Raw genomic sequence first — 19,401 nt, 5'->3', positions numbered from 1 at the left:
GGTTACTGCAGCTTTGTGGGAGTGTATCACAGAGCACACTTGTACTGAAGGGAAATAATGTTACGTTAACCTGATGTTTCCAAAATAACATTGTTCTGCTAGCACTAAAGTATGAGTGTCTAACACCATGAGGTCCTTAGATCAGGTTTTATCTGTCTGGATTATGCTTAAATTATTTTCTGATGCTGGTGAACACAACTAGAATGGTCTTACACAGTATATTGACTGGATTTAATTTGTTCTTTCTGGCATTTAAATGGAATGCCAGCACCACACTCTTGAAAGATTTTATCTAGTTTCAGTTTCTGCCCTTCAGTACATATTAGCGAGGCTGTCCTGATGTCTAAAACCAAAGGAAGGTGGTCAGGCCTCCTGAGTTCTGATGGGAGGGAATCCCTGCTCTTCTCTTGGCTGAGTGTGCTAGCATAGTGTCCTGACCAAGAGTATATTGTAGTTTTTTCACTTGTTGTTTTTACAGTAAGCAGAAGGGAAGGTGACGTTACAGAGAGCACTACAGTCTGTTCTGTAATGCAAGAGACCTGCATTTTAGTTCTTTATAAATCATAAATGGCTTCCTTTAACTTCACATAAACACACGCAGCTATACCCATTGGAGCAGGGAGATTTCTAATTAAATGTCCTAGTAATGCAGAGGAGTATCATCCTGTGAATGTAGCACTGATAGGTCAAAATGAAATAGCTACCTACTAAAATAGACACTTCAAACTACGGGTATATAAATGTCTCTGACTTGTTGCCAGTTGCTAGCAAATGTTCTATTTCGAGCAAAGATTAAAGAAATAAAAACTGTACACTTTAATTACTATTTTAAAATGAGTTTTAAAATGTATGGAATAGTTTTGACAAATGCTAACTTTATACAGTTTTTTGTTTTATTTAGAGTTCCTTGAATGTAATGGAAATACTCAGCAGCAGTTACATAAATTGTGTTGGCAGAGAAAACATAACTTGTTCCTAAGGAGGTGTCTGTATTTGCTTAAGAGGTCATAAGGGGGAATAAGCCCTTATTAATTAAGCTTTCTTACCAGAACAGAGAGTGTTCTGAGTCTCTTTTTGGTAGTGGGTACAAAAAGAAGGATCCAGGTTTGAGAGCAGTCAGGCTTTGGATGTGGACAGCCTGATGTGATGACATACAGGCATGATGCATGGGTGATATTGGTAGAACTTTCACAGGTGTTTTTCACTATCTTTAAGCAGAAACAAATTGGAAGAACACATTGATATTTGGGGTGAATTAGTTTGTTTTGAGGTAAACTATTATGGAGAGGCTTAAAAATCAGTTCTGTTGGAAGAAATACCTTCGACATTAGTTGCAGCCAATACATGCTGATAAAATAATGTCTCAAAGTTAATCAGTCAATCATTTTTTTCCTTGTTTTTATTAATGGATATTTGGGAGGCAAGAGTTAAGGAATAGCAGAGGGAATGGAAAATTGCTCTCATCACTACTTAGCAGTTTAATTCTGTTTTGTCTCTGAAATAAAGCTATAGAGTCTCCAAAGGAAGGAAAGCCAGATGGGTGTGGGAGGAAGTGGAAAATGGTCTTCTTCCAGTGAGTTCATAGGCCAGGTAGCCTGGCTTAGGGAAGGAGGTGAAGTGCAGGGCTGTGCTAACTTAGCGCATCTTAAATATGACTGTTCAGAACTCTTTTCCAAGGGCATTAGCAATATTTTGAAGCTCTTGGCCTATGTGAAAATTCCTATTGGAGAAGAGGAGGGCTTGCCCTGAAAGTACAATTTATTTTTCTCAGACTGGGGTTGAACAGGGGACACTGACACAGGAAAATGGCCTTTGTACTATGAAATAATTACAGCCATTGTGTTTTCTGCTTCTAATAAATGAACTTTCCAACAAGCAGCCTATTCTCTTGTTATTTGACTGAGCCTAAATATCTTCAGCTTTACACAATTGCAAATTGGCAAGAATACCAAACATTTTTCAGTTTGATATGAGAACATTTCCTGTAAAACGTGTTTGTCTTCCAGTTTAAGAGCTTTCTACTTACGGTGATAATCTGCTGCGATCTGTGGAATGTGTACTTGTCTTTTGAAAGTTTCAGTCAATAAAACTACGGATTTAGTGAGTAATAAACTGAAAATCAGTATGTCTTTAATACTTGTGTAGTGTATATATGAGTGGAATTTGTCTAAAAGGGAGAAATGAGGACAGTAGCAGGGTAACTATGTAATTTTATTTTTTTTTTTAGTAACAGAAATAGAGGTGCTGTGTCTGTACTGTAATCTACAGGTGGATTGTTCCAGCCATGCAATACCTGGTGTTGGGTAAATGTCTGCGCTGTGGAACACGTAGGAGCGTTTTTCAGCTGCTGGGCTCAAAAGCACAGCCCTGGTCTCATGCCTTTTGGGAACTGACTGCTTACCATTTTCAACCCAATTTTACTCTCAACACAGCACACACATACTCTCTGTCAAATGTGGCAAGCAAATGAAATAGATTTCAGCTGGTGCTTTTAGAAATAGGTTATACTATATTTCTGTTGTGCTACTTGGCAGCACAACAGAATTTTTTAACATCTTGTGGTTCATCTTCAAGCCTTGAGAGTAGATTAGTAAAAGGCTCTCATCCTTCACTCCCACAAATGAAGGTGAGGAGTAACTCTGTTACTCTAGTGAAAAGTTATGTAGAAACATTGAAGTCAAAATGTGTATGTACACAGATTTCCATTTTGTTTCCTTGTGAACGATAGGCAAAAGTAGTCTGTTAGAAGCAGTGAGTATTTTGGAATAGCTGGCTTTTGGTGCACAGCGCACTGAAATCACAAGATGTAGTAAAATGTGCATAGCTTCCAATTACTCCATGGTACTTATGAAAAGTTTTACCAGATCTTAGAACTGAGCTTATAACTGTTCATTTGAGAAGCCATTCTAGACTGTTTCCCAGTGACAGGTTTACTGTTTGAGTTGTCTGGGGGGTGTTGTCCCACCCCTGGAAATGTCCTGTCCTCTCTTTTCCTTTGTACTTTCATTGTAGAACTGAAAGTGGGAGAAAAGTTAAAGCAACTGTTCTTCTAAGACTCGGTAGGATTTTTTTTTTTGTTGGGGAGTGCTTGTGAAAAAACCCTTTCAACTCAAATGAGTCCACAGTCATCACTGGGCTTATAAATAGTGAGGAATGTCCACATCAAAAGCCAAAGTAAATAAAAATATGGCAAAAGTTCCATAATGCCATATATGTTGTATACAAGCTAGCAAAAGTGCAATAACTTTATCCATGCGGAACTTGGCCTAAATGAGCTCTCAACTTTCTTCGCTGTGGCACAGTGCTGCCAGTGGTAGTGTTCCTTCAGCTGTGTGTCATGCAAGTCTTCCTTTTATGTCCATGGCAACAAGAAAACTTTCCTTCACTGACAGACAACAATTTTGTCTAAAAAAATAAATACCCCAAACTGCTCAGCAGTGAATAAATGGTGTCAGCATGTTGCCAAGTATAAAAAGTCAGAGAGTTGAAGGGAATGAAAAAAATGGAAAAATGTAGGAGGTGCTAATGTGAACTTGTGCTGTGGCTTTGTCCCTAATTAAAAACTTTGTCTCATGGAATTTCTGCATCTGAACAAGTAGAATAGAATTTTACATTTTGTAACCTCCTTTTTATTAAATACTTCTTTTCGAGATAGGGCAGGTGTATTGTAGTAAGAATGGAAAGTCCTGACAGTTTAAGTGCCAATCTCTACTTGAAAGTTGGGGATTTTTTTTCTCCCAGAATTTGAGTCATTTAGATACTGTAGTTGGGTTTTTTTGTCAGATCTTTTGTATTTGTTAGTCAATATCCACAATTAAAGAGACAAAGGTTAGCAAATTTGACTGTGTTTGAAGTATAGTATCTAATCCTAAACCGTGTGCTGCACTCTTAATAATCTTAGGATTCTTACCAAAATGAGCAATTTATATGGGTAGAAAGCCAGATGCTTGTGTGGTGCTGGTCCTGAGACCACTGCAAAGAATACGAAGACTTAGGCAAGACTCTTCCTTGTGTCCCAAGTTAATCTCTGCTGTTCTGAGGCTGCATCTCTCTCTCATTTTACCTCTCTGCTGAATTTCTCTTCCCAGGGCAGGGCTTGTGACTCAGCCTGGTTAAACCTGATTAATGTGTCAGATTGCCAGAGACAGTGTTGGAGCTTGCTGTAAGCCTGTAGGCATCTAGAAGTTAGGGATGGGTTTCTTTTGTGGATGAAATCCAGTCATCTGGGACAGAACCTGCAAGGGCTAGGCCAAAATGTGACCAAGCTGACGTCTACCTACCCTCGGAAAGTTTGGCAGATGTTTCAGTTCTCCAGATCAGCTGGGGGCTTGGAAGGGGGTGATTACTGGCATGTTTAATTAACCGTAGATCCTCCACACTTGACAAAAGGAACCCTGAAACTTGCCTTCTATTGAAGTTGAACTTTGACGGAGAATCTTTAGCTTGTCATTCAGCTGTCAAACGGACTACAACTGTATATCAAGAAAACATTTCCCACTGTGAATAACTCATTTCCAAGTGACTTTGGGGAAATGCTGTTTGTTATTACCAGACAAGTTTCTTTTCATTTATATTCATCAATGCCCATCATAATTTTGGAATAGAACTTAATGAGATGCAGGATTGACATAGGTTCTAGAAATCTTCCTGAGAACAACCAACCTCTTGTCCCTTCCCAGGACAGGAGGTTTTGAAGGTTGAGTTTTGGTAGCACAGACTGGTAACCCTGATGCCTATGTGGAGCAATGGGTGCAAAAGATTCAAAACCAATAATTAGATACAAATTTTGGTTAAATATGATACTTTAGGGAAGAACCAGCAGGGCTTTTGTAAAGAGAAGTTGCACTTCAAAAATCTCTTGGTTCAGCTGACAGCTTTGTAGAAGACCTATCTGTCTAATACTGTTGAATACTGATACCAGATGTTAGTTCAGGAGGTGCTTGAACTCTGATGGACCATTGAAAAACATTCTGGTAAAATGCCATTATATGCTTTCTCTGTTTTTTCCCTCTGAGGGTAAGAAATTGCTCAGGGACTAAGCATCAATTGCTGGCTGCTGTCAGGAAGAGTGCTAAGTTGGGCCTCCTGAACTGATTCAGTATGGCCATTCTTAAGTACTTTTAATTAAAAATAAAGAAAAAATATCAAAGGATAAACTACAAATGAGGTTTTGCAGCACTGTGCTTACCTCCTCTGTGTTGTGCTCCTTTCTTTTTTCTGTTCTCCTCCTTATTTCTCTGTGCAGGTGGGCAGGCACAGCACAGTAGCTCCAAGTCCTTGCTTGTCTCAGCTGATACAGAATCATGTTTAGGGATGCCTGTTAACAGTCTGACCTTTCTTGCAAAAACTTAGTCCACCCTCATCAGTTAATCACTCTTGATAGATGGTCATGAGCTTGCCTACTATGACTACAGTAATGGTCTCTTGACAAATATGAGTATGCTTAACTATAGAATTCACTCCTCAAATAAAATACAGAAATAAAGCATCAAAAGACTGATTTTTAACATTTATTTTGCATATTTCATGCTGTCACAATTAAGGACAGTGAATTTTATGTCTGTAAATAACAGTAATAAATACTTCTGTCCTAGGTGTGCCTTGCAATAGCCCATTATTCTCAGCCAACAGATCTTCAGCTTCTCTTTGCATTTGAGTATGTTGGAGAAATATATCACAATCCAGGTAAGTATGAAAATATTTTGATAATATTTTTCCTATATCATGATATAGAACTTAAGTCAGACTTTCATCTAGAAGCAGTGGCAAAAAGCATATGAGGCTTTCTCCAGGGGTAATAGAATTGGCTTGTCCTGCACCCAAACTCTTACTTCTGGTTATAAGTCACTCACTGCGATAGACATTAATGACCAAATTCAAAAGAAATGTCTTTCCTGCCTGAAACAAAACCAAACTCCCTATGTCAGCACTTATATCAGCATGAATACTCATATTTCTCAATTCACACTTCGATCCTCCTATTGTATGTCTATATTGGTACTCTAGGTACCTAGCTAATCTCCCATCAGGCAGGCTTGTTCACCTGCCCTTCTTTTGGGAATAAGTTTCTCTTCTGGTGGTATTGCAGGAGGATTTGTGCAACTTGGGACTCCATACCTTCTTTCCTAGAGGCTTACTAGGCAGTTCTTACCACTCAAAACCTCCACCACCCCTGCTGAGTTGGAGCACACCCTCTCTGCTCAAGGCCAATCTCCAACTGAACCTTGTCAGTTAGGTAAGCGTGAAAAAGATGCCTTTGGAACTTGATTTCTAGTGTAATGCTGTGCGGTCACTGCTTAGTGTTCCCCAGCCAATACACAGCTGAAAACCATCAATTCTAGTGTAACAAGCCTCCAAATAGTGTAAGTGCCATTGATGGAGTTCTGTGGTGCTGAAATACTTCCTCAGCGCTGGCATTAGAAATAGCTCATCTGCCTGTTACAAAATTTGAGTGTTGTGGAATTATGAGCTCAGGCCTTCAAATTTGCACAGAAATGCATGTTTTTCATGCAGGTGCCTAGATGACTGCCCTGTGCATGCACAAGACTAAGTGTGCATGTGGCTATGTTGCACACATAATTACTTACACTATTTCTTACCTGATAGAACTTGGGCGGTTATCAAGGTCCATATACTTTAGCGTTACAAGGTACTAGGGAGGAAGCCCATCTGCAGATGAAATTATAATAAAATGTGAAAGTGGAGTGTGAACAAAACGTTAGCCTGTCACGAAGCTGCCTTTGCCCCGTCCTTAAAACACCATTTGCTGTATGGAAAAATACCTAGTGGAAGAATGACATAAGGTGGGTAAAAAACACTGTTCCTCTGGAGCAGCAGACTGGAATGGCAAAAGATAGTTGTTCTGCTGTGCTGTGGTTGCTGGAGAAAAGAGTTTGAAATACTTTTGGTTTGGCTTGTTTTTTTTTTGTTGTTGTTAACCCTGGTGTTTGTAGCATAGACCTCTGGCTCTACTCTCACAATTCCAGCACTGCTTTTTTGACTCTATCCCTGCTAGTCCCAGTACAGTAAAAGTTGAAATACTGTCTTTGTGCTTCTCGAAGAGCAGGAAGAGCCTGTATTGCTCTGGTGTGTATGTACATAATTTTTTTTCCAGGCTATATTTTATAATTGTATACCCTGCCACTGAGCAATGAAATTACAACATTTTGGGGCAATTGTCAAATTTCTCTGTATGCTGTCTTTGAACAACTACTTCAGTTTGACTTCAGTTTTCTTCTGAAAAACACAATAGTCTGAGTACTGGTGCAAGGATTAGGTTGATAGATAAAGAAAGTAGAAACCACACCATCATTGAGGTGACAGTAAAGCCATAAAGCCATATTCTGCTTTGTTTGGTCAGGCACTTACATCTGTACAGGCTCTTGCTGAAGCTTGGAGCTTTCATGGGAGGTAGTACGGTTGAGTCTCAGTTTATTTCACTTTTATCTAAAACTTACTTCCAAGTGTCAAGTTACAGGCTGCCTCCTTGGCACATAAAGAATGACCAGCAAAGGAGACCCTTCAGTATTAGCAACAGTCTATAGAATTTTCTTGGGCCTTAGCCACAACATGGTAGGCCATCTTTCCGTGTGGATAAATGCATATATATGTATGTATGTATGTTTCTAAACCCACATATATATTTTAACCTGGCCTTCCAATGATTTTACTTGATGTTAATGCAGCATTCCTTTAAAGCTGTTGAAATGGTACAGTTTTTATTTTGCTTTCCTCACAAGGTCCCTCATTACAGGTTAGCCTATAAAGGGTTCATGTTTTTAAAACCTTGCTAATTTTGGCATATTGAAGAGAGAAATCCTGTGACTGAAGATACCAGTTGTTCCCGAGTGTATGTCTTGCCCTCTATCAAGCAGCACAGCATACCAGTTTTATGTTGCTTCTCTGTTGAAAGTGCAGGCAAAAGCCTTATGTCTTCGTGGATCACCAAGTGTCATTCAGTCACTGATCTGTTGCACACAAGTAGGTAACAGTAGTTCTGATGCTGGTGCCTCGTTCTTGTCAGTAGGAAGGTGAAGAGTTTGATAATTTCTTCTTCTCTTTTTTTTAAATGCGCATTGATGAATTTTCTTTTCCTAGCCAAGAAGGTGAATGGAATAGATCCAGGAGGTGGTGGTGCCAGTGGTCAGCAGACACCTTTGTTTGAAACTTACTCTGACTGGGATAGAGAAATCAAAAGGACAGGTGCATCAGAGTGGAGAGTTTGTTCAGTCAATGAAGGTTATATGATATCTACTTGGTAAGTTTCTTTTATAACACAAGTAGAAGAAAAGAAGGCAATTACACTGTCTTTTCCTGTCTCCTCTACCAAACTTTCCATTCTACCTAACTGTGCACTTCACTCCTTGAATGTGCCATTCTCTGGAGAGGCCCTTAGTTGGAAGATCCTTCTTACTTGCAGTGCTGTCACTGAAGGAAATGGCCTATTTTGGTATCTGTTGCTTTCATGCTTTTGTACTTCCCTCTGAAGCATGTACATTTCTGAACAGGTAGATCTGAGCTGTAGGATCATGCAGACACGTGGGACAGCCAGTTAGCACTGTGGCGTTAGGGGCTGGTATGTTACAGTTTACCAGAGTTGGTAAGACAGCATTGCCACAAGAGAAAAACTGATAAAATACACAGGGAAAAGTAACCTTTTGTATCCTGTTTTTCCCTCAAGCCTTCCAGAATATTTTGTGGTTCCATCTTCCTTAGCAGATCAAGACCTTAAGCTATACTCCTACTCTTTTATTGGGAGACGAATGCCAGTAAGTATAGTCTTTATTCTGTTACTGTCCTTGGTTGATGTACAATATTATCTTACATGTCTGCCAGTTAACATAGCTTTATGTTAAGTGTTAAGAAAACAATGTCTATGGAATAACACTAACCTGCATTGTTTTGTTATTTCTTTTCTGTTTTTTTCCCCATATTAGTTGTGGTCCTGGAATCACCCTAATGGGAGTGCCCTCGTTAGGATGGCCAACATTAAAGATGTCTTACAACAAAGAAGAATTGATCAAAGGTAATAGTTATGTTATTCTTTAATCAGATGTGTAACAACACAAGTGGTCACTCTAACACACAACAGCAATTAGCAATTGAGGGGATACTTGCTTCATAATGTTGTAGTGCATTAGCTTTTGAGAAATTTCTCTGAATATAGTTCTGGCACAATTCCTGTTTAAGTCCTGCCACTTCAGTGTCAAATCCTGTGTAATTTTTGAAATTGTAAGGGATGTTTAGTTTTTAGGCAGCTGGTCATTTAAGTGACAAAATTTACTGATAAAAGGGTCAGACAGTCTTTTCTGTTGATGTTACTGTAATACGACTTAGGTTGGTGCAGATGGCAGACTTAGGTTGGTGCAGATGATAAGGGGCTGGAGCACCTCTCATATAAACATAGGCTGAGAAATTTAGAGCTGTTCAGCCTGGAGAAGAGGAGCTGTGTGGAGACCTCAGAGCAGCCTTCCAGTATCTGAAGGGGCCTACAGAAATGCTGGAGAGGGACTCTTCATCAGGGGCTGTAGAGATAGCACAAGGGGGAATGGGTTAAAACTAAAACAGGGGAAGTTCAGGTTGGATATAAGGTAGAAGTTCTTTACTGTGAGGGTGGTGAGGCACTGGAACAGGTTGCCAAAAAAAGTGGTACACGCTTCATCCCTGGCAGTATTCAAGGTCAAGCTGGACAGAGCCTTGAGTGACATGGTTTAGTGTGAGGTGTCCCTGCCTATGGCAGGGGGTTGGAACTGGATGATGTTAAGGTCCTTTCCAACCCAAACCATTCTGTGATTCTAAGATACAGTAGAAACTATTCAGTTCATTTTTGGCATTGGGAAATACAATTTTATAGATTTAGTGCCACAAAGCACAGAGTATTTCTGGGAGATATTTGTCATGCACTGTCCTTGATGAAAGGTGAATGCATCTAGAACCTTTCATAAGTAGTGTACTAACTGGGTATTCTTTGTCCTTTAGTTTAATTTGTAAGATGACTTTTTGTAGTAGACAAATGCTTGCATTGTGTGTGTTAGGCTGGAGCAATGAGTTTATTTGAAGCCCTGTCAGATTTCATGGCTTTATAAACTTTATACTGTTCTGTTTCTATAGCATACCTAAGTCTTACTAAAAATTGTGGAAAATTAAAACTTAAATAGAGCTATTTAACTGTGAGTCAGCATCAGATTTTCATTTCCCAAACATGTTGTTTTAATGACCCAGCATTTCTATTTTTTTGTTCTATAACTAGCAGATACCAAAAATATGTGAGTCAAAAGCTTTGTGGCAGGAGCAATGTACCTCCTGAATATAAACGAGAAGATAAATCAGGTGCATGTTTTATGTGGTTTCAGTTGTTTGCAGCTAGAGGCTGTGGCATGTTTCTTGAAAGATGGTTTATTTCCTCTCCAATACAAAATGCCTGATTCTTTTTTCTTACTTAGGATTTGTAATGCGATAACTCGAAGCCATCCCCTTAGAAGTGACGTTTATAAATCTGATCTGGACAAGAGTCTCCCCAACATCCAGGAGATCCAGGCTGCACATGTCAAACTCAAACAGCTGTGTGTTAATGGTATGCAGGACTGTCCTCCTTTCATGATGGTTCTTTTCCTGAAATACAACAAATTCTAATAGGTCTGGCTCACAGGAATGGATGTTTGAAGTTATTCTGCAGTGTAATTATTTTCCTTGTTGCAGAGCCCTTTGAAGAAACTGAAGAGAAGTGGCTGTCCTCACTGGAAAATACTCGCTGGTTAGAGTATATTAGGTATGTACCATTAATAGATTGATGATGGTTAACAAGATGTGAAAAACTTTCACCAGTGTAAATAAGTAGTGAATCAGTTGAAGGATTCTCTGAGTTAACATATGAGTGTGGTAGATCTGGATATCCCAGATTTTTTTTCCTTTAGAGTGTGACTCATTGTGTTAACTGTTGTATCACTTTCTTTTTCTGTCTAGATCCTTTCTGAAACATTCTGCTGAGCTTGTATATATGATGGAGTGCAAGCATGTTTCTGTAGTTCTACAAGGTAACACAACCATGGCATGCTGTAATTGTTTGCATTAGTACAATAATGTAGATAAACGTGCTAAGCATCACTTCTAAGTGGTTTAGGCATTTGAGAAACTAGAAAGGAAAAGAGTTTTGTTGTGCATCTGAACTATAGTATAGTCCATAGCATCGAAGGAATGTGTCATTTCGTATTTTTTTAGTCTGATATCAAAACTTTAGGATGAACTTTTGTTCTCTGTTAATTGGGCTCATGCTCCCTGCATAAGCAGTATCAGTTTCACTCAGAGGACCTATATACAGGAGTATTTCTCTGAGAGTGGCTGCTGTTGGGTAAGTATGAACATGTTCCAGAAGAGGCTTCCTCCTGCGGTGATCAGAAAACTCTGATTCCTGTCATTTTCACAAGAGCCGCTCAGCTGGTGTCGCTCACTCTGCCCACAGAACGGCCTTCCAAAACCTGCTTCAGGGGGGAAAATCTGTTGACAGTTTCCAGCAACATGAGCACCCTCCTTGTCAGCGCATCTTGGTTTAAGTACTAGGCATTTGGTGGGTTTTTTGTTCCTGATGAAATCCCTGCTGTGCTGGATGCTGCAGGATCCAATTACAGCAGCACAAAGCATGTTTTGAAAGAAATTCAAAGAAAAACGCTGGAACTAGTTGCCACTTTTTGCTGTTTGAGATCTAATCGTGTGTACATGTATCTATACCTTATGTATTTCATGCACTGTGTACGTTATTCACAGAGGAAGAGGGCCGGGACCTGAGCTGTCTTGCTGCTTCACTCATTCAAGTCATGCTGGATCCCTATTTTCGAACAATTGTTGGATTTCAAAGCCTAATCCAGAAGGAATGGGTCATGGCAGGGTATCAGTTTTTGGACAGGTGTAACCACTTAAAGAGATCTGACAAAGAGGTAAAAAGGAATTGTGTTTGTATGTGATAACAGTACCTGGTTAATACTGGCTTGAACGTTTATTCATGCAAAAAGCTAAAGTAAAAGTATTTTTTAATTATTTCAGATCTCATGAAACTGATGTCAGAGAAAATGAGTCTTTGTTCAGGATAGAGATCTATTTTCTTTATCCTCTGTAGCCAAGTGAGAACCAACACAGCATCCAGTGTTGCTGGGTTTTTATGTTTTCGGTGTTACTTGTGAAGAGGTCCCACTGTTACAAATGCTAGCACAGCGTTTCAAATTGAAATAGAAGGGGGTAAGGAGTGGGGTTGGAGGTGGTGGTTTGCTTTGTTTTACCAAGCAGAGGAAAAGAGGGTAGCATCATGCTTGATTTTCAGTATTTCCAGCTAATCGTATTTGGCCTCTTCATTGCAAAGGAGAAGCTTGTAATTGTAATTGGAAGACTAGAGGAGCCCAGGTCAGCAGCCCTCTTCAGGGACAGTGCCCGAGGGAAAAAATGATAAGCGGTATCCGCAGAGTGGAGCCAACAGAGAGACTGAGGACACAGCACTAAGCAGAGAAAACAAATGAAGGGATGAAGAAACTGAAATACCAAGGGGGGGAGGATAACGAGGAAGCAGGTGTTTTGACCCTAGGAAAGGATATACAGGAGAGTGAAATGGGGAAGAGGAGAATATTTCTAAAGCGTTATGTAAATGGTAGCTTAGGCTTCTGCCATTCATGGGCCACAGGGGAAAGAGTTACAAAGTGTAGTAAGAAACTAACATGGTTGAAACGTAAGGTCTCCAGTCATGTCAAACAAGAAGGAAGTATATACATTGAGTAAGGAGGGCCCATACAGCACTAATGTGGAAACTGAGGGATTAAAGCAAATGGCAGAAAACATTTTTGCAGCTGCTTGGGCAGGAAGAGAGCCCAGGAAAGAACTGACAGGCTTCTTAGAGGCTTCTTGTTGGAAGGTAAGCCTGAGGGAGCCAGATGACACAGTTGCTTGTGAAAGTGGCTAAACAGAAATACAGGGTATTACAGGTGCATAAAATCCTAAGAAATGCAAGACTCCAACTAGTTTACTGTGTTGAGGAATGTACCAGAGGAATAGCTGAATACCCTAATGGAGCACTGACTGCAGAGAAATCAGTGTGCCTTGGGAAAAGCTTCAGCCAAATCTAACAGTTCTCTCTTCTCTTTTCCCAGTCTCCTTTGTTCTTGATGTTTCTTGACTGTGTTTGGCAGCTGCTAGAACAATACCCAGCAGCCTTCGAGTTCTCTGAAATTTACTTGACTGTACTGTACGACAGCGCACGTGTATCACTGTTTGGCACTTTCCTCTTCAACTGCCCTCATCAGCGAGTAAAGGAGAGCACTGTGAGTAGGAAGCATTGCACCTCCTTTTGAACCAGGGGACTTCAGCATGCCCCTCTGGAAATAACATCCCCTCTAACTGCTATTCCTGTGCCTTTTCCAAAATGTCAGACTGTTCGGGGCAGAATACTCAGCTCCCCAGGTGAATATGCTGAGAGTGAACTTTCAGGTGATCTTTGCATAGACTAATGCATAGACTAACTATCGAAGAAGAAAGTCTGCAGAAGTTTTTTTACTCTTTACCAGAAAAGCATGGTTGTAGTACATCATTATTTGTACTTCCCTAGGAAACAGATTTGTGTCTGGGACTGATGAAGTAGAACAATATGCAATAAATAGCATTTCATGCTTCAGGTGGACTTTGAAACCTCTTGACATAATTGTTTCAATGGTTGAAAAAGACCGTGTGAAGCTCAAATAATAATGCACATTGAAGGTGTGTGGAAAACTGAACACTTTGTTTTGAAAACTGGCGTTTATCAGAGCTGCATGTAGAAAACATTTGATGTTGATAAAATGAAAACTTAGTTATTTTATTCACTGTTTTCCCTTGAGAGTTTTAAGTAGCTGCCTTACAAAGAAATAGAGCACTGGGGGGGCTGCTAGTGTTTGTCTCAAAACAAGAGTTTGTGTGGTTCAGAGTAAACAAACAATTAAGTATCATTGAAAAGTAAATTGTGCTCAGCGAGCATTCCCTGCCTCTGCATTGCTCAAATGAAACCCAGGGTACAGCCGTTTTCTCCAGCAGCCACCTCTACATTATATCCCTGCTCTTCTTTGCCCAGTAATTATGCCCTGCTTTGTAATGAAGATCTGTGAATAAGCCTCTTTTCTTTGATTTTAACATGCCTGAATGTTAACTTCTTGCAGGAGTTTGCCATAAGCAAAAATATTCAGCTGGGTGATGAGAAAGGCCTCAGATTTCCTTGTGTTTGGGACTGGTCTCTTCAGTTTACACACAGGGATCGCCTGCTCTTCCACAACCCTCTGTACATTGGAAAGAGTGCACCCTATGTACAGAATGGAGCCGTGAAGACTTTTAAACGCTCAAAGGTAACTATAGTGATGTCTGCCTTTGACTGGAGTGTTTCTGTGCTTAACCATAATACTCTAACATTTACAGTTCCATGGTGTTGCAAACCCTTAGTTTAGCACTAGGAACACTAATTCTCTTAGCTTCCCAGCCTAAAGAAATGATTTTCTGCGGAAGTAAAGATGTAAATTGTTGAGCTGTGTGTTCCAGGACGTGTTCTGATACAGCTGAGCTCATTGCCAATATCTGCATTCTTTCACCTGTGGAAAAGTGCTGATGTGCCACTTTTTTCCCCCAGGGTTGTCAGTTTTTTTCAGTGAACACTGATCAATTCAGTGATCCAGTGTTTTAGAAAGTCTAGAAAACAGATGTATTTCTATGCAGAGGCCACTGGTGGCCCCAGTGCTTGCCCCATGAGCTGTGCAGTAGTGACTCAGGCTCAGAACTGTGGAAAGGTCACATCATTTCTCTGGATGGCGCATCCTAGCAGCTCAGGGAAATCTGCTGTCCTGGAGACCATAAACCTGGAGAATTACCAGTGTTTATTTTCTGCAGAAAAACTACAGCTCCACATTGCGAGGGGTACCCCCAGCACTAAAGAACGGAATCATCAGTGAGCAAGAGTTCCTTCCAAGAAGAAACTCTCTGATACTAAAACTGAAACCGGACTTTCTCCAGCACACAGAGAGTCCGACTGGCAGTATGGAACAGTACTTCAGAGACTGGTTTGCAAAGCCTGTTGATTTGCACGGTGTGATCCTACCCCGTGTCTCTGGAACGCAAATAAAACTGTGGAAACTCTGCTACTTCCGCTGGGTTCCTGAGGCCCAGATTAATCGTGGTGGTTCCATCACTGCTTTCCACAAAGTGTCTTTGCTGGCAGATGAGGTAGACATGTTAAACCGGAGTCTTCGGCAGTACAAAAGCAACTCTTCTTTGCACAGCAGCTGCTTGGAACTGGATCAAAGCAGGATGTACTTCAGAGCAAATGGTTTAAATGACACCTCTGGGGCCCCAGACTTTCTCTCCTCCTCATTCCCATTTTCTCCTGTAGGGAACCTCTGCAGACGGAGCATTCTGGGAACACCTTTAAGCAAATTTTTAAGTGGTGCCAAAATCTGGCTATCCACTGAGACGCTTGCAAACGAAGACTGAGATGTTGTGATGGTTTAAAGTTGTAGGGAAAATAGAGCCTATCACTTTGTCTTTTCTAAGTTAACACTGCTAAATGCGGCATTGAAAGCTGTAATAATTTTTCTATACAAACATTACGTAAGTTTTGCACAGATATTTAAAAGCAAAGCAGTCATGCTTCAGATCGCACACATTCATCTTCAGTAGTTGTCACCTGCTAGGGCTGCTGGTCCCGAATTCCTCCGTGGTTTTGTGGTTTGCCTCATTCTAAGCGGTGGAGCACTTCATTAGCTAACTGAAGGGCTTGGTATGGTCATGCATGAGGGTTCTGCTCAACAGATCTATTTTCTCAGATAGTGACTGATGTGACCGTAGTGTCAACAGCTCGGCAGGTCAGAGAGTTCAGTGCAGGGGTGCAGGGGACACAGACTGACAGCTGAAACCTGGGAATAGACTGTTTTATCAGACTGCCTCTTCAGGAAGAACACTTCCATGTGGACATACATACATATCCACTAATGTTCTGTGACTTGGTCACCCTACATAGGTGTTGATGCAGTGCGTATCCAGGGATTGTGCACTCTTTTCTTTCTCCCCCCAAAATGTATTCATTAACAATCACTCACATTTGTGGTCTTTCTCATGAGCTTGACTTTAGATTATAAGAATCAACTTCAGGGCGATGCACTGTTAACCTTAAAACATTTACTGTAGAGATGGTATTGTAGTAGCTTTAGAAGTGCCTTTAATTGGGAGGAGACAGCAGCAAGGTTACTCTAATGCAGCTGACACACCCCCAACTTTTTACAGTAGGTTGATAAGGTAAGTTTTTGTTCCATCCCCCTCCCCTTTTCTGGAAATACCAGAAGGGCAGATTCTCCAGCAAGATTTTCCTCTTAAAGGTTAAGCTCTTTTTCTGTATAAGCACCTCCAATACTCAACAATAAATCCCTGCCGACCCTCTCCTCATTCTGTAGTAGGACAGATATGCTTTCAGCAGGATTCATACTGAAGCTGTGCTGGGTTCCAGGCAGGCTCCAAGTGGAGCTGTTGTCACTTGTAAGCAGGTGCTGGAGGAAGAGTGATTAGTGGTGCCTTCTTTTTGCATACATGCATGTCCATATGGACAAAGCAATGGGCAAGCACTGTTTGAGGAAATTAAGTCCAACAGCCTCCCTCTGCTTAATGCAGCAGCCTCGTCTTTGCTCCAAAACCTTTTACATGATACCTCCCCCCTGGATGCGATGTCAGAAGACCCCTCAAGTTTCACAGGGAGAAAATCAAGAGTGTAAAGTATACTGGGGGTGGGGGGGGTGTGTGTGGACCAGCAGTGCTGTATTTTCTGTACCTGATTTCTGTGTAAAACACAAATGCTATTGAACCAACACTGAGCCACCATTCAGATGCTGACTCACAAGTTAAGGCACTGAGGACCTTACGTGGTGAGCTAGAAGCTGTTCTCAGCTATCAGGGGAAACAAAGAGGCTGTATGATGATAATGCACAGTATGTTAGAGTTAAAAAAAGGCAGGAAGGGGTAGGATGTGGAGCTCTTCCTTCGTACAACCAGGCTGGTCTGCAGCACAGCCTAAATTGCAGTGTAGGGTTTTGACATCTAAGATTGCTCAAGTCCTATTTTAGAGGATGTGCATCCGGAGTGGCCTCAGAGGTGCAAGCTTTGTGCTAGAGGAGCCCAGTGCCTGCAGGACCCTGCTTCCCCAGGCTTCATGCCTGCCCTTGCAGAGCTGCAAGGGCACCAGGTTTGGCAGGGGGTGAACGGCAGGTTCATGGGGGAGGGGGTGACTTCCTTTTTAACCAACCCCCCAAATTTGTTCTCTATGCAAAGCAGCCTTGTGTGCACGTCTGCGCGTGGACTCACACATGTATGTTACAACAACGCCAGGTTGGTTCTGATCAACTGCTTGCGAGGAAAAACCATGTATTCGCCTCAGTTGCCTGCTATGCTGCAAGATGGTCTGAGCATGTGAAATGGTCCACAAACCAGTTGTTCATTTACAAGCTTGCTGGAGCAGACATCTGCTTGTTCAAGTCATTATTCAACTGTTGATATTAGTTTGCTTTTGTGATTTCTTTTTCCCCCATTAGCTTCGTGCATTCCCTGGCCTGATACTTGACTAAAAGACCTCAATGTGTGTGCTCAGTGGCTTTTGGTACCAAATTTTTCCTTTTTAAAATTACAGTCAAAAATATGGAGTCTTTATTTTTTTCCCTCCTCCTTAAAACTTTGGTTTAAAGGTACCAAAACTGTGTAAATAAACTGCTCCTCACAAGCAGCTGGTGGAATACAAAAGTAGAATGAATGTTTGTAGGCTAGTACCTTTTGGGGGGAAATGGGTACTGTATTGAAACAGGACTGTCTTTTGTAAGAGATTTCAGACATTTTTACATTTCAGTTCTAAGATGTGTGCAGATGCTGCAGATGGTCTGTGTATTTTATATAGAGTATGGGAGTGGGATGAAAATAATATGCCTTTAAAATAAAACCTGTCTAAATATCAATTTACCAAACAGACTTACAAAGAAATTTTACACAGTTCAAAAAGAGGAGTTGGAGGAGCAGAGGCCATGATGGCCACACACTGCGGGGGGACAGGGAGGATGGGGAGCTGTCTGCCTTGCCTTGGGAATGGGCACCAGATCCTGCTTCCCAGAGTCTGAGGCACTGCCCGTGCCTCTGTGTGTGGTTCTCCTCTGAAGTTATTGACTTGTTTGAATTTACTTTTTGAAAGACAGGTACTAGATGTTAATTCTCCAATCTGCACAGTTGCCTTATCAATAGTCAGTAGGACTGCTCTGAACCGGTCTTTGGTCACTTTCAAAAGCAATTTTGGGGTGTGAGTATGTATGTTTAACTTCTCTGTACAGAGTAATGACACACAAATGTATATGTATGTGTGTGTGTATATATGTACACATGTTCAAACTTTAATTTCTATTCACCATTTAAAGCAACATCCTGTTAATGCCATCCTGGTGTTGCAAGAGTAGAACAACTACCAAGAAGCTTCTTTCTTTTGTCTGTGTCTAGAACACGTGCACTATTTTGGCTGTTACTGGCTGTTCTATCATGACTTTTGTACTACACTGTAAATCACATGGGGGGGACACGGAACACTGATTAAGGTGTCCCTCCAGTGTCATTAATTACTGCAAGATAGAGCTAATTGTAGACTGCATCCTCATGGTAGTGCAGCTATTTTCACCATGTTCTGCCATGCATCAGAGACACTGCTTTCATTCCAGAAATGCGTTGAAAAGTGTGTGTTGGTGTATGTATGCCCAGGCCTGCATGTGTGTTCACTGTGCACTGCCTGCAATACCACTCTGAAATCAAATGCCTTGTATCTTTAATGAAAATGTAGCAAGGGGGGCAAAGGTTTTGGCAAACTCTCAGATGGGAAGACATTTAAGACCAAAAAATTTCTAACTCATATTTAAGCAAAGGACAAAATCTTAAATTTGCCTCTAACAAAGAGACAGAAATCTGTACCTCAACTCACTCTAGGCAGTAGGTTCTAATGCTGTTGCTGTGATGGTTTAGAGTTCACTATTTCAACTGAAAACTAAAACCTTTGTGCCTGATAATGATTTATTGAGTAAAGTAGCAGTACCAGGAAGATTATAAAATCCTGATGCTGACTTGTGAATGTGAATTAAATTAGACTAAATAAAAGTTCATACCTTTCCACAGTGAACTTCAGGCCATTTTTTTACTTCCTCTAACAAAAAAACAGTTGGGGGGTGTTTTCTTTTTCCAAGAAAAGCAGGAACACCGTGCCCTAGGAAGAGGATTCATAGAAAGTGCAAAATTAAGATCATTTGCACAGCTTATGTTCTATTACAATGTCTGCTGTTTGTGTGGTAAGCAGAATTTCTGCTACCAGGAAAACTTACTCAGTATGAGAATGAAGACTGCACA

General features: G+C 40.8%; 1 protein-coding gene across 3 annotated transcripts in view; it reads left to right on the top strand.

The window, feature by feature from the left end:
* The window catches only part of MTMR10 (myotubularin related protein 10), a 39,799-nt gene extending 23,499 nt beyond the window's left edge, over positions 1 to 16,300 (top strand). For all 3 annotated transcript variants that reach the window (XM_057399063.1, XM_057399049.1, XM_057399057.1), the window contains 11 exons: positions 5,595 to 5,685; positions 8,098 to 8,257; positions 8,681 to 8,768; positions 8,937 to 9,025; positions 10,443 to 10,573; positions 10,699 to 10,768; positions 10,963 to 11,033; positions 11,761 to 11,930; positions 13,128 to 13,298; positions 14,166 to 14,348; positions 14,884 to 16,300. In XM_057399063.1, the coding sequence (XP_057255046.1) occupies positions 5,595 to 5,685; positions 8,098 to 8,257; positions 8,681 to 8,768; positions 8,937 to 9,025; positions 10,443 to 10,573; positions 10,699 to 10,768; positions 10,963 to 11,033; positions 11,761 to 11,930; positions 13,128 to 13,298; positions 14,166 to 14,348; positions 14,884 to 15,483 (1,824 nt within the window). In that variant the 3' untranslated portion in view covers positions 15,484 to 16,300. The remainder of the gene's footprint in view (positions 1 to 5,594; positions 5,686 to 8,097; positions 8,258 to 8,680; positions 8,769 to 8,936; positions 9,026 to 10,442; positions 10,574 to 10,698; positions 10,769 to 10,962; positions 11,034 to 11,760; positions 11,931 to 13,127; positions 13,299 to 14,165; positions 14,349 to 14,883) is intronic.
* Positions 16,301 to 19,401: the final 3,101 nt, after the last annotated feature.

This window comes from Pezoporus wallicus, unplaced genomic scaffold (genome assembly GCF_028554395.1).
Source record: "Pezoporus wallicus isolate ANWC-B61680 ecotype Strahan unplaced genomic scaffold, APGP_CSIRO_Pwel_v1 contig_3952, whole genome shotgun sequence".
NCBI lineage: Eukaryota > Metazoa > Chordata > Aves > Psittaciformes > Psittacidae > Pezoporus > Pezoporus wallicus.
Note: the sequence above shows the minus strand (reverse complement) of the source record. Positions and strands in the feature narration are given on the sequence as shown.